At 35.0% G+C, this 27,070-nt stretch overlaps 1 protein-coding gene across 1 annotated transcript in view; it reads left to right on the top strand.

The window, feature by feature from the left end:
* Positions 1–26,673, top strand: part of MMRN1 (multimerin 1) — a 53,565-nt gene extending 26,892 nt beyond the window's left edge. Inside the window, exons 5-8 of the mRNA XM_039245367.1 lie at positions 980–1,153; positions 5,663–7,651; positions 24,913–25,059; positions 26,252–26,673. Of these exons, the coding sequence (XP_039101298.1) occupies positions 980–1,153; positions 5,663–7,651; positions 24,913–25,059; positions 26,252–26,673 (2,732 nt within the window). The remainder of the gene's footprint in view (positions 1–979; positions 1,154–5,662; positions 7,652–24,912; positions 25,060–26,251) is intronic.
* The last annotated feature ends 397 nt before the right edge of the window (positions 26,674–27,070 follow it).

Below are 27,070 nucleotides of genomic sequence, written 5' to 3'. Positions count from 1 at the left end.
GTTACTGCTGAAAACCTTTATGTGTTTGCCATAGATCTAGTCATATAAACTAGTGCACTCAAATTGAGAAATGTGACTTAACGGGAACTTTTTAGGAATAAACCTAAATATATCATAGAAACTGTACTGTTTTTTAGGGATTGGAATTCAGTATCTTCATAAAATATGATAAGATCCTCCTTAAATTAGTGAAGTGCATGTCTAAAAGTATGGAAACTATTATAGCTATGTTAAGTAATTCAAACTAAATCTGAATCTTTAGCACTCATTAAAGAAAAGCACAGAAAAGAATAAAATCCTCAGACTATAGATATGACTACATACATATGTATATATAGCTATACATATTTAATTCTGTAACACTGGATTTGGAAGCAGAAGACAAGGGGCATCTGGGTGGCTCAGTCAGTTAAGCGTCCAACTCTTGATTTCGGCTCAGGTCAGGCTCCCAGGGTCATGAGATTGAGCCCAGTGTCAGACTCCATGATGAGCATGAGCTTAAGATTTTCTCTCTCCCACTGCTCCTCTCCCTGGCTTGTACTCTCTCTCTAAAATAAATTTAAATAAATAAATAAATAAATAGGCAGAAGATGAGGTATGTGCTCTGCAACCTCAAACGAGTTACTTTGATTTTCTGTCCCTCAGATTTGTCACCTCTTAAGAATGTAACAATAACTCTTTGAACTTTAAAAACAAAACAAAAGACTGAAAACTGGGCAAAGTTATAACATTTTAGAAATCTAATATATTATAAATGTATACATACATATATATTTTATTTTATATATTATAAATTTTTACCCATAGTGTAAAATTCAGGCCGCCATTTGCTAAGTGCATATACAGTAGCCTATATTTTCAAATATATAATACAAACATGATTTATTTGAAATACCTTTATACTTATCACAATATTTGAGTGGTATTATATATATATTTTTTTTCAAATGCTTCCAATATTCCTTTCTTCTACATGCAGCAGTGACACAAAAGATGGCTGAGCAGATGAACCACCAGGCAATGAAATTGACCCTTCTACAAAAGAAGATTGACAATATTTCTTTGGCTGTTAGTGATGTAAGAAACACATACTCCTCCCTGGAAGAGAAAATCAATGAAGATAAAGGCAGAGAATTTCAATCTTTTCTAAAAGGTACAAGTAAAGTAAAATACATTATTCATTCAGTTAAGACAAGAGGTAAATGACTCATTTATCTTTTCTCATATTGCTTTGGAATTTTTCCTTTAGACTGGGTGGTATAAAGTCTCTAAGACTTACGTTTTTGAAATAAGATATTTGTAAATCAATCTCTGAAATAATTTGAAACATCTAAATTTTTTTTACTGTATAGTCAAATCTTTAACTGAATATTTCATCTAATTTATTTTCATTATGTACTGGTTACAGCTTAACTTGTAAAATGAGCCATACTTAATTTACTTCCATTTTGGTTTCCAGTTCAAGATAAAATGAGGTTAAGAATGATTATGAAGGAACTAGATACATGGCTGTCTCAATAATATTGATGAAGATGATGAATATAAATCTAAAGTACATAATTATTCCAGAAATTATCTAGCTTATGGAGAAATATATCCTAAAACATCACCTAAAAAGGGTGATAGAAATAATAATTTCTTTATAAATGAAGTAGTTTTGCTCAACTTTTGTGCTCTTAAAACAGCATGCTATGTTCCTTTCTGGAGGCTTTACAGGATAATCCACATCTTGTAATTCCAGTTGTCAAAATTCATTTTCTTGCAGTTGTAAGACTGAGGTCCTGTTTTCTATTGCTGTAAACTAAAGCTTGTTTCCAGCTTCTAGACGCCACTACATTTCTTGGCTCATGACCTTCTTCCTCCATCTCCAAAGGCCAGTAACACTGTTGAGTTCTCGTGGCATTTCTCAAGCCCACTCTTCTACCTTCCTTTTCCTCTTTAAAGGGCTTAAGGTTTACGCTGAACACCCTTGGATAATCCATAATACTCTCATCTCAAGGTCTAAAACCTTAATCATATCTCCCAAAGCCCTTTTTCCAGGTGAGGTAACATATTCATAAGTTCGGGTGTGGACATTTTGAGTGAAACAGCATTAATTCTGCATACCTCAGGGATCAATGGATAGTGAGTAGTTGCTATGGTAGTTTATGCTTAGGGCACTGTGGGACCATTTGATAGTTTCAGAAAATCTAGGCTAAGGGCACCAGGGAAGACTTCTACAAAAAGACACTATCTCAACTAATAAGGTATGGATCAGGAGGAATTAATTAGGCAAAGCAGTTTAAGTAACTTGATCACTAGGAATGTCTCACTTCCCTGGGCTTATTGCATGTTTCCAAATTTCAAGATTACTGGTCCCTGTCACTTTATTTTATACATAAAAACACACTCTCTGTCCAACCCCATATCTATTACATGTTATTTTTTCTTTATTTTTCACCTGTGGCTTGCAAGTAAAAGAGATAAAGTGGAGGTTTCGGTAACATCTACCAGTCTAGCAGCAACCATGATTTTTTTTTAAATTATATAAACAATTAGTGCTATCCAGCTCATGAATGAAAGACCCTGCTCTTCATAGTCCTCTATGGCTAAACTTACCAATAGCAAGCATATGAGAGGAATTTATTTTCCCTGAAGTGATAACATGTGAAAGAAGACAAACAGAAACACTATGCAAGTGACTATAACCACCATAATGAAATTTGTTTAGCAAAATTTGGTTGTCACAACCAAAGAGAATTAGAGACAATTAGGCCTCTCAACAGCTTTTTGTGAAATTACTAACAAGATTTCTGGCAATGACAAAGGGATAAAATTTACACTCATAACAACATAAACAACAAATCCTCCCCTCAATAGGAGGTATTAGTTTTGTAATAAGCATAACTGATTATGAAAACCAGAGGGCTAGTTGTTAATGAATGTTCATTCAGGAAACAGAAACTAAACCCACTCCAAGGAAGTGCACTTGCCTAACAAAACCTCTTCTCTTGCTTACTCAGCATCCAAAGTGAGAAACACTGCGTATCAACTAGTAGCCATAACCTGTTCAACGACAAATGTCCCAGTTCCTTAAGAGGTAACTGAATGTTATGAATGGGCCATACATGCACAACCACAGAGGAGCACACCAAGGTGTCTGATATCATATGTATCTGTGAAGTCACCACACTCAATGTCCTTTTTTAGGAGGTAGAAGCACGTGAGGCACATGAGACAGAATCAAACAGAGTTAAAATTATGTTCCCACTCAGATATTGACATACGGCACTTTGACATATTTTTGCCAAATCAGATTCTTACACAGATGATTTTTTAGCAACAAATTTATTAATATATTAAAGCTCCTTTTCCAGAAACAATAATCTGTTTCTAAGCTAATAGTCTATTCAATTTCTTTTCAGACACTGTTCTGATTTTACCCTTAATCCAAGGTATTTTCCGTTAAAGATTTAAAACATAATAGCTAAAGCACCTCCTAATTTTCATTTTCATCATTCACTTTCTTTTCCTAGTTACCCCCATCAAGATTCTGAACTAAACTTTACCTGTTTAATGTTTCTACCTATCATTCTTATCCTGACTTTCAGATCACATAGGTTTTGTTGACTGAATTTAAACAGCTATTTTTACTGTCCACAATTATTAATTAGTTAACTTACACTTAAGTTTTATTTTACCTTTTAAGTCTTGAAGAATTTTTTAAAGCCAAATGATAAGGTTATAAATGCCAAGAAGGTCTGATCCCTAACCTTAAATATTTTATTGTATTTTATCAAGTCATCATGAAAATTTAAGACAATTTTAACTAACAGGAAATGACTAAATGACATTGTGGGAAGTACAATAAAAAAACTTTGCTATTGAGTAGCACTTTACACCCAATGAAACTAACATATCCTATTTTTAGTATGAGAAATATAACTTTCCAAATTTTATTTTCTGTGTAGCATGTGAGAATATCCTCAATGTAAATTTGTTGTATATGTAGGCAACTGGTCAAGTGCTAAGTAAAATTTAGAAAATAAAAATACTTTAGAAGCCTTCTGGTGTGATTATTCATGCTCTTAAATATAAAAGCTAGGACTGTTTCAGTACAATCTAACTTAATTGTAGCTGTTTAATCTTTTCTAATGAACTTAGCCCTTACTTAGTACTTTGATGCTGTGTCATTGTTAGTATTCCGATACTTCACATTTTTACTATTAGTTTTTCAATTACACACAAATTGATGTTCAGTGACTTATATTTTTTGGACTTTTAAATGTATTTCAGTTTCTGCTATGTTTAGAAATGTAAAATAACTTTTTTTAACTCTAGAAATACTATTCCCTAAAGATCAATTAGCAACATTGACCTTTAGGGTATATGATTTCCAGGAAAATATTTGTTCATGAAAACAACATTTACGGCTTTGTCTTTGTACCAGATTAATAACAAGATGCTCAAGCAATAAATCATTCTATTTGCTATAATTGATCTTTCACATACTTTTTATGTAAGTCTCTTGGGCATCTTAAATACTTTTTTAAAACATGCTTACAAAATAGAGACATGTAGAGACTATATATTTTTATTCTGTAATTATCCGTCTTAAATAGGCTTTATGATAGCCATAACTCATTTTACAATTAGGTAGGCTTTCCTGTTCAAAATGCTTTGTAGTATATTGCATTACAGTCATTGCTACATTTTGGATTTGAGTGGAGATATCTTCCATTTATATGTGCTTCATAGCTATTTACTAGAAGTAAACCTCAAGCATATATTTTATTTTTTCCCATTTCCCTGTTTTTGTATGTAATAGGTTTGGTTTGCTGGTTTTTTACATTTTTAAGTATTCATTTCTTATTCTGAATAGTTCTGAGTTCTGAGTCCTTCAAGGACCCTTTTCTGTTTTTTTTTTTAATACTACTTTGAGATGTCCATAATTCTGATTTATGATCAGTCCATGCTTTCTAATATGGGAGATACTAATATGTGTTTCAGGAGTAGCAAGTTTCCTCTTATTTTTGCTAAGAATTAATGTCATATTATGATAATTGAGGTACATCTTGAATTTCTATTTTCATCTGACTTTGTTTTGTGATCCCCAAACCTCTCATTATTATTTTATTTTATGATAAGCTATCGTTGAATCTTGTGACTATTACTTCATATTGTTCCTCATTTGGGAATGTCATTAAATTTCTTCTCTGCAGTCAATTTATTAGTTTTTATGAGCTCAAAACACAAGCTCTGAAACCTAATTACTAGAAACCTAATAACATAGTCATGAGATAACACCAGGTATTATTTACCGAGGCAGATAGCCCAAAGCCATTTATTTTCATACCAGAGTAAGCCTAGAGTTAGAATCGTAACATACAAGGTCTATTAATTGAAATCAGTAGCAGTTCCTTCATATCTTTTGTTTATGGTGCTGGTGTGTTCTACAACCCAGTTGATTTCTTCCCTCAATTTTATCAGTTAACAAGGTGATCTCCTTCTATGAACTATAGTCATTTTTTAAAATTTCATAAGTAAATCTAGTGAAGAAGTATTTTTACTATTACATGTTATTAGGGTTTAGTCTCAAGCTTTTTATCTCTCTAGAGATATCTAAAATTTATATAATTAAAATCATATATCATTTATTATTTTTTATTATTTCTTTCTCTAGGTCTAAAATCCAAAAGCATTAATGACCTGGTGAAGAATATAGTAAGAGAACAATTTAAATTTTTTCAAAATGAAATGCAAGAGACTGTAGCACAGCTCTTCAAGACTGTATCAAGCCTATCAGAGGACCTTGAAAACACCAGACAACTAATTCGGCAAGTCAATGAATCCGTGGTTTCTATAGCAGTCCAGCAAAAGTCTGTTTTATTGCAAGAAAATAGACCCACTTTAACTGATGTACTAGATCTAAAGAATCACATTGTGAATATAAGACAAAAAATTACTTTTACATGTGAAAAGCCTATTAAAGAATTAGAAGCAAAGCAAACTCACTTAGAAAGTGCTTTAGAACAGGAACACTCAAGGAGTGTTCTGTATTATGAATCCCTCAACAAGACTCTATTTAAAATGAGGGAAGTACATGAGCATCTGTTATCAACTGAACAAGTATCAGTTCAGAAAGGTGTTCTAACTGCTGAATCACTTAGCAATAATGTCACTGAGTACGTGTCTGCTCTACATGAGAATATAAAGAAGCAGGGTTTGATGCTGCTGCAAATGTTTGATGATTTGCACATCCAGGACAGCAAGATTAACAATCTCACCATGGCTTTGGAGATGGAGAAAGAATCTGTCAGAAGTGAGTGTGAAGACATGTTATCCAAGTGCAGAAAGGATTTTAAATTTCAAATTAAAGACACAGAAGAGAATTTACAAGTTTTAAACCAAACTTTGGCTGACGTTCTCTTTCCAATGGACAATAAGGTGGATAAAATGAATGAGCAGCTAAATGATCTGACTTATGATATGGAGATCCTTCAACCCTTGCTTGAGCGGGGAACACCATTTAGAGAGACGATGACACATGAACAACCAAAAGAAGCAGTAGCTACAAAGAAAAAATTGGAAAATCTGACTATTGCTGTCAACAGTCTAAATATTCTTATCAAAGAACTTTCAAAAAGACACAACTTACTTAGGAATGAAGTGCAGAGCCGTAGTGATGCCTTAGACAGACGTATCGATGAATATGCCTTGGAAATGGAAGATGGCTTAAATAAAACAATGACTATTATAAATAATGCCATTGATTTCATTCAAGATAACTACATGCTAAAAGAGACTTTCAGTACCATAAACTATAATCCTGAGGTCCATCATAAATGCACCCAAAATATGGAAACTATTTTAGCATTTATTCCTCAATTCCAACGTTTGAATGATTCTATTCAGATGCTGGTCAATGACAACCAGAGATACAACTTTGTTTTGCAAGTTGCCAAGGTCCTTGCAGATAGTACTAAAGATGAGAAACTAAGTCAGTCCAACTTTCAAAAGATTTATCAAATGTTCAATGAAACCACTTTCCAAGTGATAAAATACCAGCAAAATATGAGTTATTTGGAGGAAAAAATACTCTCAGCCACAAAGATTTCCCAAAATTTTGAAACTAGGTTGCAAGGAATTGAGTCTAAAGTGACCAAGACACTCATACCTTATTATGTTTCACTTAAAAAAGGCAGTGCGGCTACAAGTGAGAGAGACCAGACCATTCAACTGCAGGTACTGAGTTCCAGATTTAAGGCCCTGGAAGCAAAATCCATTCACCTTTCAAGTAACTTCACTTTACTTAACAAAACTCTGCATGAAGTTTTAATGATGTGTCATAATGCTTCTACAAGTATATCAGAACTGAATGCTACCATACCTAAATGGATAGAAGGTTCCCTTCCAGATATTAAGCTTCTTCAGAAAGGTCTGACAGATTTTGTGGAATCAGTCATTGAAATAAAAACTCAAATTGCCATATCCAATTTAACTTGGTATATAAATCGAACATTGTCTGGTAGTCTTGTAAATGTTGCCAAGTCTCAGAAGCAAATAAAACCATTGCTGAAGAAACCCAGTTCACTCAAAAAACCCACAGGGAATCTGACCACTGTCCTGATAGGCCGGACCCAAAGAAACACAGACAACGTTCCAGTTCCTGGTAAGTTATTGCTGAAAAAATAACTTTTAATTGCTTTCTATTTAAAGGGTATTTAGTCAATCTGTGTGGCTTATCAAGAGCTTAAGATATAAAAAGTACTTTCATGAACTTGGGTGAATAGTTAAGTAATTCAATGATCACTGATGTACCATTGGAATGAGATTCCATCCAATAGGCATCAAAACAAAACAAGTGTGTATAGTGTACATATTTGTTTAAATGTTTCTTCTTTTCTTTTTTCATTTATGTGTATTTATTTTTGAGAGAGATACAGAACACAAGCAGAGGAGGGGCAGAAAGAGAGGTAGACAGAGAATCTGAAGCAGGCTCCAGGCTCTGAGCTGTGAGCACAGAGCTCAACATGGGGCTTGAACTCAGGAACCGCGAGATCATAACCTGAGCTGAAGTTGGACGCTTAACCGACTGAGTCACCCAGTTCCCCTCTTAACTTCTTTCCTGATAAGACCTCTATAATACAATCAAATTTTCCCATAAGCTGCTATAAGAAAATACCACTGACTGGGTAACTTTCAAATAACAGAAATGTATTTCTCACAGTTTTGGAGGCTGGAAGTCCAAGATCAGGAGTCAACCTGAATATCTTCTAGTGAGGTCCCTCTTCCTCACAGCTGGTGATTTCTTGCTGTGTTCTCACATGGTGGAAGGTGTGAGAGGTCTCTCTGGGGTCTCTTATTTCTATTTACCTATTTATCTATTATCTATCTGTTTGTTTGTTTCTGGAGTTTCTTTTAAAAGAATGCTAATCCTGTTCATGAGGACTCTTCCTCCCAAAGGCCCCACCTCCTAATTTCATCAACTTTGGGATTGAGAATGTCAACACATAAATTTTGTGTAGACACATTGAGATCACAACACTAAGGCATTTAGACATGATTTTGTAAAAAGGGGTCTTTGAAAATTTGGAGCAGAGGGTTGAGTGTGGTAAAAAGTATCTCTCAGAAGCGTGACGTTAGCAGTAGTATACAGCATGTCTGCAAAGAATGAAACTAGAGATACCAGTTAGGACAATATTAGCAAAGCATAAGAGCCAGATCTAAGGAAGAGGTGGTTGGAACAGAGCGGACAGATGTGAGACAAAATGCAAAAGTAAAATTAATAAAAACAGCAGGAGAGCGGAAAAATTGGTGATCCAAGCCACAAACAAATTATGATTTGAATTCTAGTGGTTTCAGTAAATTTCTCTGTAACCTTATGCAAGTTCACCTGTCTGTGTCTCTGTTTCTTCCTTTTAAGTGATGGGACTGTGTTAGGTATTTTGCTGAGCTCATTGGTAGAAATATTTGCAAAGTGCATTATTGTGAAAAATGTGAGCTGTTCATAGCCTGGGTGTATGGCACTTGGGGAAGGAGAGACGTAGAATATTCTGAGGTTTGGAATTTGGGAAATGAGAGGGTAGCAATATCATTAATAGAAGTTGTAAACACCTGAAGAGAATCATAAATTTGGGAGGAAGGTGGAATTCAATGCAGTATGTATAAACTACCTAATAGTCTCTCTATATGAGAGAAGTGTTTTATGAATATGTTTGGCACATGAATAATATTAAATATTCTTTCCACAATGAAAGTAATAGCTACTGATTCTCACTAAAAGAAATGACACTGTTCCTCTCTTATGAGTGTGCTGTTAAATTATATGCCCAGTTGGATGAATTATTTTTATTTTACAGATTTCTAATTATGAATGATCATTATCCTAACACAATATAACTCCATATTTAATTTCTGAATATTTTGATAATATTATAAATCACAGAATAATACAAAGCTGAATTGTTTCTTCATTACCTAAATTATTGTATTTTACTTTTGAGTTCCTTCCAGTTAGTCTGACCCAGGAAGACTAATCTTAGAATCATAGAACAAACAATTCAGACTTAGCATTTCCAAGACAAAAGTAGTAGTACTTCATTACAAGATGTTCTTAAAATTTTAGGAAAAATAGTCAGTTGTTCTTTTTCTCATTTTATTTCCATCCTTGGTCTTCCTGTGGACATTGCAAATGTTTCCTAAAATTTTAAGTTCAATAAGTTCTATAGCACATGTGATCATACACCAGGTAAACCATGTCTTTTCTTTTTTCTTAAACCAAAAAATACTTGGATCCATACACTAAGTATAAAATTTAAATAGCTCCAAAATTTATTGAGGTAAAATGTTTAATAGAACATAAGAACTTACAAACCTTTATAGTATAAAGAATGCATGTTAGAAGCTTATAAAAATTGTATTTAGATATTTATATAGCAGCTGACTCAGTATTGGGCTTAATGGGCTAATAATTAACTTAGTTCTGATCCTCATTTTTCCAATGATGCCTTGATAAAATTGCTTCCTGTTCCTTTATTTACTGGAAATAAAATATTTTATAGGGCTATCTACAAAAATTAATAATTAATTAAAAGTTCTTTATTTTATTTCAGTAAAGATAGCCAATAACAATGTCAGGGCACTAAAGATATATTGGCCTAATTTCATCAACTGGTTGGATATTCACTTTATGTATGACCAGTAGCATAATGCATAGTACCCTTTTAGTGGATGTGTAGATATGCAAGCTCATTAAGCCAGCTTCTATGGGCCATAAAACTGATGGCATCCATGGGACAGCTGAGCAGATGAAGTCTATCCATGGTGATAAAACCAGTGGACTCAGGCTAATTTCTTCCTGTAAGAATAAACCCATTTCAATTAACTACTTTTCATACTCTGTTTCACACCAGGGATGGGACACACTGGCACTCTGGCTAAATTTGGCTGTGTGTCCTTTGACCTTTGCTATTCTATTATAAATACCATGTAGCCAGATTGCTCCACTACCTAACCAACATCAGAAGATAATTCACCATCGTCTTATGAATCTCACAACATTATTCAGATTATAGCCACTATTATTTGCAGACTAATAAGTACAATTAGTAGAATGAAAAACCATATAAATGTCATTTTTAAAATGTAATCTTTATTTTCATACTGATCACTTCAAGCCTAATAATAGTAATATTATAATAACATAATATTGAATTCTACGTATTAACACTCAGTATATCACAGGTACTGTAAAAATTATACTACATATGTTAGCCTAATTAACAATACTTAAGAAATAGCTCTCATTATTGTTATTGTTGATGATAAGTCAACTAACCCTCAGAAAGATGAACTCATCTATTCTGCTTAGTTCATGCAACTGGCTAGTGATTGAGCCTGGCCCCTGGTCTCTTGGTCGCAGGGCCCAGTCTTCAGCCACTATACTTAGAGATTGTGTAGTATTGTTCACCTGCTTTACTCTTCCTTCTGCTTCTGTTCAGCACATCAAATCTATCTCAGTGTCTGGCCATACCTGAATATTCCAGATGGCCAGAATTGATACTCCTAGAGTTTCCTTTCTCGAAGATACAAATATTGTCTTCATTCCTGCACTTACCAGGAAGTAAAGATGCTACTTTTCAGGGGTGCCTGGGTAGCTTAGTCAGTTAAGCATCCGACTTTGGCTCAGGTCATAATCTCACAGTTCATGGGTTCAAGCTCGAGTCCGGCTCTGTCCTGACAGCTAGCTCAGAGCCTGGAGCCTGTTTCAGGTTCTGTGTCTCCCTCTCTCTCTGACCCTCCCCTGTTGCTGTTTCTCTCTCTCTCAGAAAAAATAAATAAATACAAATAAAAAAGATGCTACTTTTGTGTTTGGATTCTCTGGGATATGGCCAGTGGGCAGTTGTCACTGAAAGTCACCATCAATGATTCACAAGATCTTTCTTCGACTGAAGCAATAGAAGGGCGAAATTCAGAGTCTTCCTCCCTATCAGTTTCTTGTGAGCCATGCCACATTCGGTTCTGTTAATTATGATTCCTCCTAGGCCGGCGCTGATAAGCTGTTCCGGTTGAATCACTAAATATTTGATTTGTGTCTAAACAATATTCCCATAGACACCAAGAGGGTTTTATTTCATCTTTGAAGATTTGTTTGTACAGCAATCGGCAGACTTGTCCCCACAGAGAGGGTTTGGCTGCTTGCCTTCTAAGAGGAGCTGAATCCTGCCGCAACCCATCAGCAGCAACAGTGCTGAGGATGCACACCGCCTCCTCGTAAAACCACTGACTTTTTATTGTGACCATTTCCCAGTATTTACCTATACTAAACTCTCAAAATAAGCCACTTTTATTCGTAATTGCCCTTTTAACCACTCCTCTTAAGAAAGATTACATTCTACATAAGACTTGGTAGTATACTAAATATACTTCCTAAAACTATTGCTGAGGTATATATAAGTGATTTAAAAGAGAAAAATAGGAGCCTGGATCCTTAACTGTTTTATACCACTTTAAAACCATATCTAATTTTTGTGACTCTGCATTGAGTTAGTTATGATTACTAAGGAGCACCAATTTTGGAATCAGGAAACCAAGATTCAGGTCCCACCTGGCAATGTATTTATTTGTAAACGTCATTTTTACATTTATTTTTATTTTTCTAAAACTTGCTTTCCTCATTTATAAAATATAGAATAATATATCTACCTCAAAAGTTTATTTTGAGGATCATGGAACTAACTTGTATACAGTATATCATTAAATAAATTGCACCCATGCGTATTATGATTACAACCAGAGCCATACCCAATGTTTATGGTTTTCCCTAATATTTTCACTTAATATTTGACATATAATTCTTTACATAAATCAACACAACTTATAGACTCATGGTATTCCAACATTCTCTATCTTTATAAGTCATTGCATTTTTTTAAAATTATTTTTTATGTTTATTATTGAGACAGAAATAGAGCATGAGTGGGGGAGGGACAGAGAAAGGAGACACAGAATCCGAAGCAGTCTCCAGGCTCTGAGCTGTCAGCACAGAACCCAATGTGGTGCTCGAAACCATGAACCGTGATATCCTGACCTTAGCTGAAGTTGGCCGCTTAACGACTGAGCCACCCAGGAGCCCCACATCATTGTATTTTAAATTCAACATATGGGGGCATCTGGGCGGCTCAGTTTGTTGAGCTTCCGACTTTGATTTTGACTCAGGTCATGATCTCATTCTCACAGTTTGGAGGTTCCAGCCCACATTGGGCTCTCCACTGACAGCATGGAGCCTGCTTGGGATTCATTCTCTCCTTCTCTCTCTACCCCTTCCTTGCTTGCTCTCTCTTTCTCTCTCTCCCTCTCAAAATAAATAAATAAATGTTAAAGTAATTTCAACATATGCTTATAACTAAGTTCATGCCTACCCTATAATGATAACTCAAAAAGAATAAGATACAAAATATAAAGGCTGAAGTATATAAAAATGCATGTGTATTAATAACTGCTGAAAAATATCTGCAAAAAATTTTGAAATTGTCTTCTACAAAGTATTTTATACTTTTCATGTGTTTCCATATTATAAAAAATTAACATTTGCAAATATACCTCAAGATGACTAATAAGTTGAGGCACCTGGATGACTCAGTTGGTTGAGTATCCAACTCTTGATTTCAGCTCAGATCATGATCCCAGGGTCCTGGGATTGAGCCCCATGTCAGGCTCCACTCTAGTCCTGGAGCCTAATTAAAATTCTCCATCTCTCTCCCTCTGCGCCTCTCCTTGGCTCATACTCTCTCACTCACTTTAAAAAAAATAGATAACTAATGTGTTGACTTCTGTACAAAATAGTTGACTATGAGCTAATTAAATTTTGAAGGATAAGAGCTTGAATTTAGAATTGATGCTGTGTTTTATAAAGGTCTCTAAAACCACACACAAGTTTGGTGATCTGTCAGAAGCACTCATGGAACTCAGCAAATAGTTATGCACAGAGCTAAGGTGTATTATAGTGAGAAGTTACATGATAGGATCAGAGTGGGCAAATGGTACAGGCAGAGTCTGGAGAAATCCATGTACCAGCTTTCTTATGCTCACTCTGTCCTGTAAGGAAGTACGCTTGTGTGTGCTCTTTTCTCTAGTCCCACACTCCACCACACACACACACAAATGCAGTAATATATCTGCCCAGAGAAGTCCTTCAAATGGTCAGCACCCAGGGGTTTTATTGGTCAATTCAGGCTGCTGTAACGATGTACCATGGATTAGGTGGCTGATTAACAATAGTAATTCATTTCTCATAGTTCTGGAGGCTGGAAGTCTCATATCAGTGCATCATGGTTGGGTTCTGGAGAGAACCCTTTTGCAGGCTGCAGACTGTTCACTTCTTATATTCTCACATGGTAGAAAGGAAGGGAGTGAGAGAGCTCTCTGGGGTCTGTTAAAAACAAGGCACTAATCCCATTCATGAGGATTCCACCCTCATGATCTAGTAAACCCCCCCACCCAGGAGTCCCTACCTACCAACACTATCAGACTGGGGGGGAGGGTCAGGATTTCAATGTATGGATTTTTAGCCGACATAAACATTTTGTCTATAACAGGATTGATCATGTAGGCACCCTCTTCTTAGCATATATCACAACTGCAGACCCTCAGAGGAAAACAGATATCCAGGACACCCATATTATTTGTACAAAAAGTCTGGGCACAGTGAATGACACTTACTAATTAGGAAATGGCAAGAAGCCAAGTGCCCAGAGGTGGGCTAAGGGCAAAACCTTGCAGGCAGGCCTCTCTAAAGCTAGCAGTCTCAGGCCTGCTCCATTAATTCTTTTCTGCTCCTGATGGTAAAGATATCCATTGTGTCAAAATTGATTGGCAAGCCTATCTGCTGGGAATAGTCTCTCCAGTTTGTGTCAATAAAACATACCAGTGTTGAAGAGAATATTAAATGTACTATTTTTGTTCATGGTTCCGTGGGAGAAGAAAAGAGTCCTCAGGTTTCCATGTAATTCTCCTTCAGATGGAAGGATGACAATTGAGGAGAGGATGCTGACAGAACCGACAGACCCTCCTGTACCTTATCTTGCAGTAAAGAATCCATGGTCTCTGAGTGAGCAGGCAGAAGCCCATGTGTTTGACACTCACACCTGAACCAAAATTTATAACACATGGTCAGACACAGAAAAGAAAAGGGGACAGAATACCAGGTCCCACTTAACACAGACACTGCACCTGCTTCGCTTATTTCTTTGACAAGAATCACGGGAGCTATTTCTACAGGAGACTATTTCTTTGGCACCCGAGAGTTGAAACCAGATTTGATTATTAACTGGTCTGTAACTAAATACAATGAATAGATGTCTTTGAACTGGTCATCAAAAACACTAAATTCAACATGATTGTATGATTTCATATATGAGTTATCAAACATGAGAAGGAAAGTGTGGGGATTATTAAATCACATATTGTGAACTATTGTACAGTGGTCTGAGTGGACATTATAGTTATATCTTGACAAAAAATTGAAGCATAAAAATAATAGCTGTACCAAATTTTAACTGCATATGAAGTTTGAGAAACAATTGATTGCCAATTTCACTATATACAGCTTAAAAGTGACCCTGAAAATAAATAAGTATTTTATCCCAAGTTTAATTTGAACTATTCAAATATGTTTATATTGAATATCATTCGTTGGGGAGAAACTATGACTGGGTACCTTTATTGTTATCATTATTGATTGAGTTAAACTCAAAACTCTTCACCTCTAAAGAATTACCAATAAAGTCATTACACAATGTTTGGAGAATTAAGGAAATCAGTGGAAGAAAGTTATTGTATGGCACTGTTCCAGAAAGATAGAGGAATCAAAATATACATCTACCTTGTATGAAAAAAGGAAGCCATTTTTTATGGTTAATCAATACTCCTTCATGAATTCTTTTTAGACTTTATAATCATAAGCAAGTGCTAAGTTTTAAAATTTGTGTGGATATTTAGATTTGAGAGGAATCGGCATAAAGATAAGTGCTTTGAAACTCTGGGTATGGGTGAGATAAACCAGGGGAATGTATGTATTCTATGGAGGGATGGGAAATAGAGCAGAATCAAATCAATAGAGCAGCCTCTAAGGGTTGGTGGAGAAAAAGAAATGAGAAGAGAGTACTGAGAAAACACCAAGAAGTACTAGGATGTGCACACCTCAAGTGGATGTTAGCATCTGACTGTATTCCCCAAGACTGCTGTATTAAATTGGAAGTTATGAAAAGTATTCAAGTAACCCAAATAATTATCTGGGTAATAGTGAGGAAACTACTTTCCAATTATCACCTAAAATCAGTGACTTTATTATAAACTATGATATTTTCTTAAAAATCTCAAATTGCATGTCTACCTCTAGATCTTTACAAATACCTTCCTAGATTAAAGGTGGAATAAAAGTATCAGTTAATTTTTATGTGTCAGTGTCATATTAGCTCAAAATGTTGTGCTCAAACTCATTTAAGTGGTTTTTCTCTTGGGGTCGAATAACAATCTTTAGAGTTATTACTGTTATTTGAAAATGGTTATAATTCATAACTGTTTGATTCAATTCAACAAATATAATTGAGTGCTAAATGGAATCGGGTACTGTTCTAGATATTTTGGATACATCATAATGTTTTAGAGAAAAAGCTATCTTCCTGAAGTTTACACTCCAGCGGGATAGAGGGGAAAAAAATAACAACATAAATTACATTGTATGTTAAAAGGTAATAAATGCTGTGCATAAAAGAAAAAGCGAGAAAGGTAAGGGAAACAGTGCACTGTAGGAAATGCCAGGGTGTGTTGGGAGCAGATTGCAGCATTATTAAATAAGATGGTAGGATAGGCTTCAATTGTTGAGAAAATAGTTAAGTCTTCAAGAGGTATAGAAAGCAAGGCCCTGGTCCAGAAACTTTGTAATTTTATTTTAACAAAAGTTGATAGTAGAGGATGTACTTAGAGAGTAGTGTGATATTTGGTGGTTGTTATGTTTTACGTATTTTTATTATTTTTAAATTTTTATATACTTATGAACAATATACATTGTAATAAAACTATTTTAAATATGAAAGAAACAGATCAAAACATGTACTAAGCACTAAATGAGTGCTATATGTTTTCATTATTATAAGAGTTTCATTTCTTATTGAGAACTGGGTGTTTGGGCAAATCTTAAGTAAGAAGTAGATTTGGGCTGAACATTCATACCATTTACATCCAATTCTGAGTGTGCTATGTTCAGATTCATTCTCTTGGCAACAAAGATTTTTTTTTTAACATTTATTTACTTTTGAGAGACAGAGAAAGTTAGAGCATGCGCTGGGGAAGAGAAGAGAGAGAAGGAGACATAGAATTCAAAGCAGGCTCCAGGCTCTAAACTGTCACTAGGAGCCTGGAGTGGGGCTCAAGCTCAGGAACTGTGAGATCATGACCTGAGCTCATAACCTGAGCTGAAGTTGAATGCTTAACAGACTGAGCCACCCAGGCACCCAAAATATTTTAAAGCAGGAATATGGCTAATTATGGATATGCATTATTAAGTTTGAGTTCTTCAGACAGACCAGTTAGCAAATTATTATAATAGTTCTGGCATGAACAGATGAAGATCTCAAATAGGTGATAGAGACAGGAATAAAATGGAAGCTAGGAGTGACAGTTAAATGTGAATATATATTTAGTAGAAACATGTAATTGAAAATACAAAGTCTTAGAATGAAGAATAACACCAGAGTCTGAATAAAGTATCAATCTCATAGAAATGAGAAGTTAATCATTCCACTAATGGAACTAATAACGTTAAGGAGAAAGCACAGATATATACAGGAAAGGAAGTTCAGTCTGTGATACATTAATTTAAAGATCAGTTGTTTCTGTGGGGTGCCTGGGTGGCTCAACTGGTTAAGCAGCCAACTCTTGATTTCAGCTCAGGTCATTGTCTCATGATTTGTGAGTTTGAGTTCCACATTGGGCCCTGTGCTGACATTGTGGACTCTACTTGAGATTTTCTTCTCTCTCTCTCTCTCTCAAAATAAATAAATAAATAAACTTAAAAAATCTATTATTTCTATTAAAAGTCCACGAGTTAATTAGTAAGGTAGTCCTGGAACCAGAAAATGGTTTTCAGATAAGAGTTAGAAATTACTTGCACAGAGGTGATGTTCAAGGACACAGAAGTAAATTAGAGAGCTAAAGAAAAATAAAAGAAGCTAAAAACTGGAGATTTCCTATGTTTGATCAAAGTGAGAGAGAGAGAGAGAAAGAGATCAATGAAGGAAAAAGGAGGAATGATAATAATCAGGAAAGTATATGTATCTCCAAACTCAATCTTTAAGAAAAAAGAAAATGAAAACAAAAAGAAACATAGGGATGTGGAAGGATGTGTGTGTTTTGACAAAAGCAGTCATGTAATCACCACAACAATCAAGACAGAGAACCTGTCCATCACCCATCATCCCCACAAACTTCCTTATGTACCTTGTAGTCAGAGTCTACCTCCACTCCCAGTCACTGGCAACAAGTGGTCTGTTGTCTTCCCTCACAGTTTTATCTTTTCCAGAATATTTTATAAATGAAATGCATGTACATAGGGTTTTGAGTCTACCTTCTTCCACTTAGTACATTATGTTTGAGATTCATCCATGCTGTTGAATGTATGCCTTTTTATTTCTGAGGAGCCTTCCACTGCATAGACTACCATAGTTTGTTCATCCATTGACCAGTTGAAAGATATTTTGGTCATTTCCAATGTGGGCTGATTATGAATTAAGCTGCTATAAACATTTACACATAGGTGCCTAGGCGCACACAGGTTTTCATTTCTTTTGAATAGGTATATAGCAAAAGCACAGCTTGCTTATAAAATAAGCATAGTTTTATTTTTATAAGTAATGGTCAACCACTTGCCATTTCCACTAGTAATGTACGAGAATTTCTCTACAACCTTGCCAACACTTGGTATTGTCAATATTGTTTATTTTGCCATTTAATAGGTGTGTAGATGTATCTAATTGTGACTTTATTTTGCATCTTCCTAATGACTAATAGTGTTGAACATATTTTAATGTTATTTGTAATTTTTTAAATACTGTTTTTGATTAAAGGTTATGACTTTTTAAATTTTTTAATGTTTTTATTTATCATCAAGAGACAGAGCATGAGCATGGGAGAGGCAGAGAGAGGGAGAGACACAGAATCTGAAGCAGGCTCCAGGGTCTCAGGTGTCAGTACAGACCTCAACGTGGGGCTCGAACTCACAAACCACGAGATCATGACCTTAGCCGAAGTCAGACATTTAACTGACTGAACCACCCAAGAGCCCCACAGTTATGACGTTTAAGAAAAAACTGAAAACAGTTGATGATATCAAATAGAAACATTCAATTTCCTAGGTCATGTCTTAAGATAAATGAATGATAAAAGCACCTGGGCGTAGAGCTCTGTGCTGACAGCTTAGAGCCTAGAGCCTGCTTCAGAATCTGTGACTTCCTCTCTGTCCCTCACCCACTCAGGCTCTGTCCATGTCTCTCAAAAAATAAGTAAATGTTAAAAAAAAAATTTTTAAGATAAATGAATGATAATTTGATGATAAGGTTAGAGTAAATCTTCTGAGACAAAGCAAATACACTCAGGAAGGATTGCTGATATGATTAAATGAGCTTTAAAGCTATATTTGAAAGGCTGAGAAGAAATTTCCCAGAAACAGTATCAAGAGCAGCAGTAGTGATTTAAAAAGAAGAACAAAAATAAAAACTTATGACTTGAAGGAAAAGTAGTAAAGATTTTTAGAAACAATATTTCCATCCATCTATCTGCCAATGGACAGAATATGACTAATTAGAACAATGAATTTGGAAACTTAATATAAACAAATAAATACATTTCGTGAAGTTGTTGGAAAGAAACATATGAACCACTTTTAGAGCAATGCACTTTTAGAGCAAATAAACCTTATTTGACAAGAACAGTTTTGATGAATGGGGACACAGAATAATGCTGAAAGTTAGTGTGTCCATAAGTATGAGTATGGAATCATTTTAGAGGGCATTGGAATTGGAATGAAAAATAAAGTTCTAGTGTGTGGAAATGTTACCTTGGGCAAAATTGTGCAGTAGATTTGTACATCATACTCCTCTGTGTATGACAAAATTGGCCCAGAGGCAATATTAGGTTTCCTCACCCCTATTTTGGAAACTCCATTCTGCCCCAAGCAGAGATCAGGATTATCTACCCTCTACAATGTTATTGTTTAAATAAAGAAAGAAAAAAAAAAGATCTTGATACTAGAGCAGAACTAAGCAATAAAATTTTTAAATGAAGTAAATACTACATAAAATAAAAGTAAAATATGTTATATAAAATGTATTATATATAACATTATATGTACTATAAATAAAAATAAGAATGATGGAGAAAACATCAATAAAATAGGCCACTTCATTTTATTTATTTATTTATTTATTTTAAATTTATTTTAAATTTTACTTATTTTGAGAGAGACAGAGAAAGTACAAGTGGGGGAGGGGCAGAGAGAGGGAGAGAGAAAGAGAATCCCAAGCAGTCTCCATGCCACCAGTGCAGAGCTCAATAAACGGCTCAAATCCACAAACCCATGAGATAATGACCTGAGCGAAAACCGAATGTCAGACGCTTAACCAACTGAGCCACCCATGTGCTGCTGCCACTTCATTTTATTCATTAAGTATCTATTGAGTAAATGTTGAATGACCCCTGAGAAAGACTGAGTGGACAGAATGGTAAATTCAACACACTCCCTCTTCTCATGGACCTCATAGATTTTGCAAATAATTATAATAAAGAATGACAAATATTAGCAAAGGCAGAGTGCTTTGAAAATGTAAGGAGCTCTCCAGTCAGTTCAAATTTAACATGAACATTTATGAAATATAGAAGTAGAATTAATAGGAAAGTATAACTTGAGCACATATTAGGGGCCAGAAAGCAAAGACCAGAACAAATTATAGCTTATGAAACATTCCAAGTCAATGGCAAAGGAATTTTAGTCATGTTCAGAGCAGGGAAATGAATATTGAGGGATTAGTTATGCTATTTGCACAAGATAGTAGAATGTTGAGTTGGCAGACTGTTCAACTAATCGTACTGACCTCCACCAAAGAAAATAAATGGGCTAGAAAGAGTTTAAGACTTTAGTGAAGCCCAAGGTAGGAGACAAGCTGTGGAAAATTTGCTTGAGATGATTCCAGGTCTCTAGAAAAACATGCCAATGACATCATAGCATCGAACTCTACCCAGTCTTTGCGAAATGTGGAGAAGGGTTAGAGTGTTGGGTTAAGAATGTGGTCATCTGTTCAATCTTTCATTAATTTGTTTATCCATCTTCATCTTATTTTTTTTAGTTTTTATTTTCACTCCAGGTAGTTAGCATATGGTGTTATTAGTTTCAGATGTATGATATAAGTGATTCAGCAACTCCATACATCACCCTGTGCTTCTTTATTCAACTTTAAAAAAGACATTTTAGCATTTGGTGTGTCAGGTACCATGCTGGTCAGTAGTGACACAAAGTTTAACAGAGGACTCAAGCCCTGACTTCACAAAAGCTCACAAAGTAACTGAAAGTGAGGAGGATATGTGAGCAATTAAAGTGGAGTGTGATAAATTCAACAGAGAACTTCTGAGCATCTGACAATAAGAGAATTAACATAATTAATTCTGTTGATGGGGATGAGAGAAGATTTCAAAAAGAAAATTATGCTTTTAGGAGGTCTGACTTTTGTTGTTAATTCAAGAAAAAAAATGCTTTTTGAGCACAAGCATATACAGGAACTTATAGATACCCAACCAGTATTTTAAGTATTTTTGTAATAAAGTAAAAAACGTGAGTTAGATGATGTACAAAAGTAGATTTTTTAATTGATTGTAGAACAAACCATAAATAATTTCAATTTATAAATCAATGTCAATCAGTCATTAGTTGTCTATTATAAAACTCTGGCTTGACACTGATCCATTAAGTATTTTTATCAGTGACTTGGATGAACACATGAAACATAAGTTTGGAAATGATGAACCTGGGAGTATTAATTTAAACTATTGCATGAAGAATTAAAGCAAAGAACAGTTTCAATGGACAGATGATAAGTCAAGCCTAATAAGATAAATGCAATTGTTGGTAATTGCAAATCCATGGTAAAATGAATTAAATAAATATGAGATTTTAGAAAATTTCAATGACATCAGGACATAGAAGACCTGTTATGACACAATGTAATGCAGTTGCAAAAATTGGAAATGGACACTTAATGCGTATATAACACTAACAAAAATATAAGGCCATTTCATTTCAGTCTAAGGTCATACTTGGCAATTGTTACTGCAGTCTGCTCTAATTAGAGTCAATTCCCAATATATCCAGTTCTGGGAGACCTGGGCATAATTTTATGTATCATAATGTGGAGTAATTAAACAGAGATTTGCAGACCAGGAATATCTAAAATATCAGAGAAGCCAGAGAAAGGAACTTAAAACAAAAGCGGCAGACGCAGACCAGTGTGTGAGGCATCCTGGACAGGTGTTCAGTAGGAACACCAGATTCCCCAGGAGGCAAACCATGTGTATTCTCTGCAACCTCCAGCTACTACAGCAATAGGAGGAATCAAACTCAAGTGAACCCCTCCTCCAGATGAATGACCTTGCAAAGGAATAGGAATCAAGGGTAAAATGTCATCCTCTGAAACATCTTACAGAGAACAAGGAAACACCCTATTCTTAGAGGTAATGAAATGGAGGGAAGAGAAAATTGAAAGGTACGTCCTACCCATTACCTAGAAAGCAAAGGCCCTGGTTGTGTAGACTCACAGGAGAGCCAACAGGAATACAAAAAAGTACATTTCTAGAATTTCTGAAACTCTCCTGCCTAGAATAGGTTGATGGCTGATTCATGCACAGGGGCAGAGTCTACAGGTGAGAATAGCATTTTCCTATCTGGGAAAACAGATTTGTAGAGCTGATCAGATTGCATAAATAATTCAGTGGCCCCTCGGCTCCGCTTCACAGTTGATTCATTCCTAGTGAAGCACTGTGACGAACACCCCTGTGAGTCGACCACTATGCTAGATTCAGAGAACATGAAAAAGGATGAAGACAGTGCTTTGACATAAAGAATTCACATTTCTATAGAGAATGGAGAATCATTGAAGTTTTTAAAGCTAGGAAGTAATGGGCTAGGTTTTAGAATGATAGGTAACAGTAAATGGAAGGGTTTAATAACCTATTCACTTAGTTGAGAAATGATGTTAAAATTTTTTTTGCCAATTTGCAACATTTTAAAAAAGATATTGCATATGTGTAGAGTTTTCCATAATGGGCAAAGTAGTTTGTGGAATTTTGAAGAAAATATATCAAAATACTTTAAACCAAATTCTAATTGTGTAATAATATATATATATTATATATATATATTTTTTTTTTGCAAAAAAAATTCTAATAATGTAGTTCAGGCATGTAGTTTAGTCACATTACATGTGAATTTGAGTTATTTAAATATGAATTATAATGTATATAAAGTATTTACAGATCTCACTTCTTGAGAAAAATGTTAAACAAAGCAAATAACCCTAAATTTGAAAATCATCAACAATCAGGATTTGAAAGGACTAAAGTGTAAGCCGTTTACACTTTTGTCACAAGGTGGCGCCATAGCGGTAACTGTGGCCAGTAATGTATTCTTCCCTAACCCTTTCTCTGTTTACATAATTATGTATTACCTTTATAACCATATTCATAATTTGAGGTTTTCTGCATAATTGAAGTTATTCTATACTTAATGAGTGAACTGGAACTTTGCCATCAGTAAATCAAATGGGTCAGAAATCTATCTCATACTTTAACTGCTGTCTAATACTCCTTAGGGAAAAGATACCTATAGTTTATTTTACAATAAAATGGTCATTTAGGTGTCTTACAGTTTTTCACTAATGCACATTATGTCATAGAGAACATTTTTTAAACAATTCTCTTTGCATACATAGGCAAGTGTCTCTGGAATATATATTCTTCCAGGAGAAATTTCTGGCTTTGAGCATATGAACCTTTTTAATTCTGATAAATATGGTTAAATTGTTCATTCTAAGGTTCTAACAATTTAAGTTCTAACCAACATTGTATGAGAATGCTCATTTTCTCCATAACTGAATGTTTTCTATCTTTTTGAATGTTGCCACCTGATGTAAAAATGGTGGTGAAAATTTAGTATTCCTTAATTAGTAGTAAGATTGAAAAGGCTTTAAAAATGTTAATGAACTTTTGTAGGATTTGTTCAGTATTTGGACAGTTCATATCATTTGTCCATTTTTCGCTTTTTTTCCACAATCCTTTGGATTGGTCAGAACTTTTTGTATGTTATGTATATTATTCATTAGTTCTTTGTGTCCATCAAAAAAACTTTTCTCTTAATCTGTCACTTATCTTTGAACCTGATAATGGTGACTTTCACTACAAATGTGTTTTTTTTTTTTTTTTAAATGTTTTATTTATCTCCAGGAGAGAGAGAGACAGCGTGAGCAGGGGAGGGTCAGAGAGAGAGAGAGGGAGATACAGANTTATCTCCAGGAGAGAGAGAGACAGCGTGAGCAGGGGAGGGTCAGAGAGAGAGAGAGGGAGATACAGACTCTGAAACAGGCTCCAGGCTCTGAGCTGGCAGTCAGCACAGAGCCCGACGCGGGGCTCGAACCCACGAACCACGAGCTCATGACCTAAGTGAAAGTCGGACGCTTAACCGACTAAGCCACCCAGGCGCCCCTCTACAAATGTGTTTTAGTTCTTGGGTGGGCAAAGGTCAGAATTTTCTCTTATGGATTCTGGATATTTGTTTCGTTTTGCTTTAAGATCTTCAAAATTTTAAGGCTCTACAAAGATATGCATTTTACTTGATTGTAATCTAATTGTATGGATTGTTTGAGTTTGTGATCTTGGTTTTCTTTTTTCACATTTAGTGTTTTTGTATTTGGAAAATACGTTTTTATGAATATTAAATTTATATTAGTACCATGTATTGAATAGATGTTTTTCTTCAATGATTTGAAGTACTACCTTTATCATGTATCAGTTCCAAATATATATAAATCTGTGTCCAGATGCCCTATCCTGTCCTACAGTTAACCAAAATCTTAACATTTTCATGCAATGGATTTTCCCCACTTTGACTATTATAGAAGATCCCCACTTCAAAGAAACAGTAAAGGGAGCTCAGAGAGTGAAGAGGCTTGATGAAGTCCTGCGACCATGCTGACCACCAACCTGGGCCTAGGGACCCATTTTTCTTATTTCTGCTTCAGTGTTTTTCCCATTCAGCTGCAAACTATAATTTAAGATCAACAAGAAAACAGGTCACTTTCAGCCTCCCTTATATTGATTCTCTTTCAGGAACAGAGAGGTATTCAGACTGCAGTAGGTCCCCATGTCAGAATGGAGGCACGTGCATAAACGGAAGGACTGACTCTATCTGTGCTTGCCGGCATCCGTTCACTGGCGAGAACTGCACGGTCAAGCTGCTGGACGAAAATGCTCTGGCTCCAGGTATGAAAGTGCACGCAGCCTTGGATTTGCTCCGTGTCATAAAAACATTGTTTGAAAATATTCACAAATGCATATTTAAACCTGATTAATCAGGACTCGTGTGAGGATTAATTCCTTTTACTTCTGAAACTTACTGAATGACATACATGATTTACAAGCGGAAATGTCTGTCAGGTAAATCCAGATTGATGTAGGCTTGTTGAAATCTTCAATTTTGATGTAACAGAGACAGTCATTTTTTTTCCTTGTGCATCTTAAAAGAAAATACAGATGTACATATCTGATTAGTATAATCTCTCCTCAAAAAAGATGATAAAGAAATATACCTTTGATTCATGTCAGATATAGTCATTTAAATGAAGCTTTAAATTAGCACCATGTCTTCTATGAAGGTTGAGCTAAACGTGCCAGTATGACTGGGTGAGACTTAGAATATGCTCAGATGTACTAAGTAGAGCAAAATGTCTTTTTTTGTCCATTTTCCTTTATAAGTGTTGCCTGTTATAAATTAACTTTAAGAGTGTATCACTTCTGATTTTTATACAAGAAAATATGTGCAACATTTGAAATATATTTTCTTTAATGACAACAAAAGCATATTTTAAATCAAGTTTTTTTCAATAATATGCTGCATGCCAAAGAGTAAATGTTTTAGTCTATTTTTAAATCTCAGCCTTTGTGAGTCCATTTGGCATTAATTACATAGAAAATTGCTTTTGTCTAGTTCTCTATAGTGCATATGACTTCGTCTGGTTTCCGTTTTAGCCTCTAGAAACTGTTTGACAAGGTGCTGGAAAAATTGTTTCTACATCATGTCAGCTTCAATTCCTACAAGGGGCTTTAAAACATGCTGGCACACCATAATAACCATAGAGTGCTTTGAATTCCTTTATCTCTAGAGAGATCAAAGTAACATGCAAATTAATCTTTGAGGCGATTCTGTGAGGAATGTATCAAGTGTTATTATATTCTATCCTGATCTGAATCGAGAAACTGAGGCTCACAGAGGGCAAGTGATTTGAGATAATTCAGCAAAGAGGCACGCAAACATCTATGCCCTTGTTAAATCTGATGAATGACCTTTTTCCTTCTGCTAACCCTTTTTATAACTGAGATAAAATGATAAAGAAATGAGGAATGACAATATTTTAAAAAACATGAAAATTGACTCCACTTTGTTTTCCTCTAACAGATTTCTCCAAAGGATCTTACAGATATGCACCGATGGTGGCATTTTTTGCATCTCACACATATGGAATGACTACACCTGGTCCTATCCTATTTAATAATTTGGATGTCAATTATGGAGCTTCATATACTCCAAGAACTGGAAAATTCAGAATTCCGTATCTTGGGGTATATGTGTTTAAGTATACCATTGAGTCATTTAGTGCCCATCTCTCTGGATTTTTAGTGGTGGATGGAAGAGACAAGCTTGCATTTGAATCTGAAAATATTAACAGTGAAATACGCTGTGATAGGGTTTTAACTGGGGATGCCTTATTAGAATTAAATTATGGGCAGGAAGTGTGGTTGCGACTTGTAAAAGGAACAATACCAGCCAAATTTCCCCCTACTACTACATTTAGTGGTTACTTGTTATATCGTACATAAATTAGTATGAAAGACAGACTATCACCTTTACTGAGAAGCAGTCAGTGTTTTTCTTTATCTCTGCATGCACATCTGCTCTGTTTTTGGCTTTCTACATGAAATGAAAATCAACTTCTCTTTTAATCTGAGTAAGGCTCTAAGTTTGTTTATGTCATAAAATTATTTCACTATCTCTTGGATAACCTGTATTTGAAGAAATTTTTGCTCCTAAAGAGATTGCGTGACACAGAAAACAAAGTGCATTTGTTAACATAATGATTTTTATCTTCTCCAGTTAAGTCATTTTAATATAATGTTATATGATTAAATGGCAATCATTCAATTTCATCAGTCACAGTAGTCTTTCCAATAACATATCTACCTTTTGATAGTTCCTATGTATATAAATATATAACAT

The sequence above is a fragment of the Hyaena hyaena genome, unplaced genomic scaffold (genome assembly GCF_003009895.1).
Source record: "Hyaena hyaena isolate Hyena2069 unplaced genomic scaffold, ASM300989v1 scaffold_255, whole genome shotgun sequence".
Taxonomy (NCBI): Eukaryota; Metazoa; Chordata; class Mammalia; order Carnivora; family Hyaenidae; genus Hyaena; species Hyaena hyaena.
This window is presented reverse-complemented; position numbering and strand designations above follow the sequence as displayed.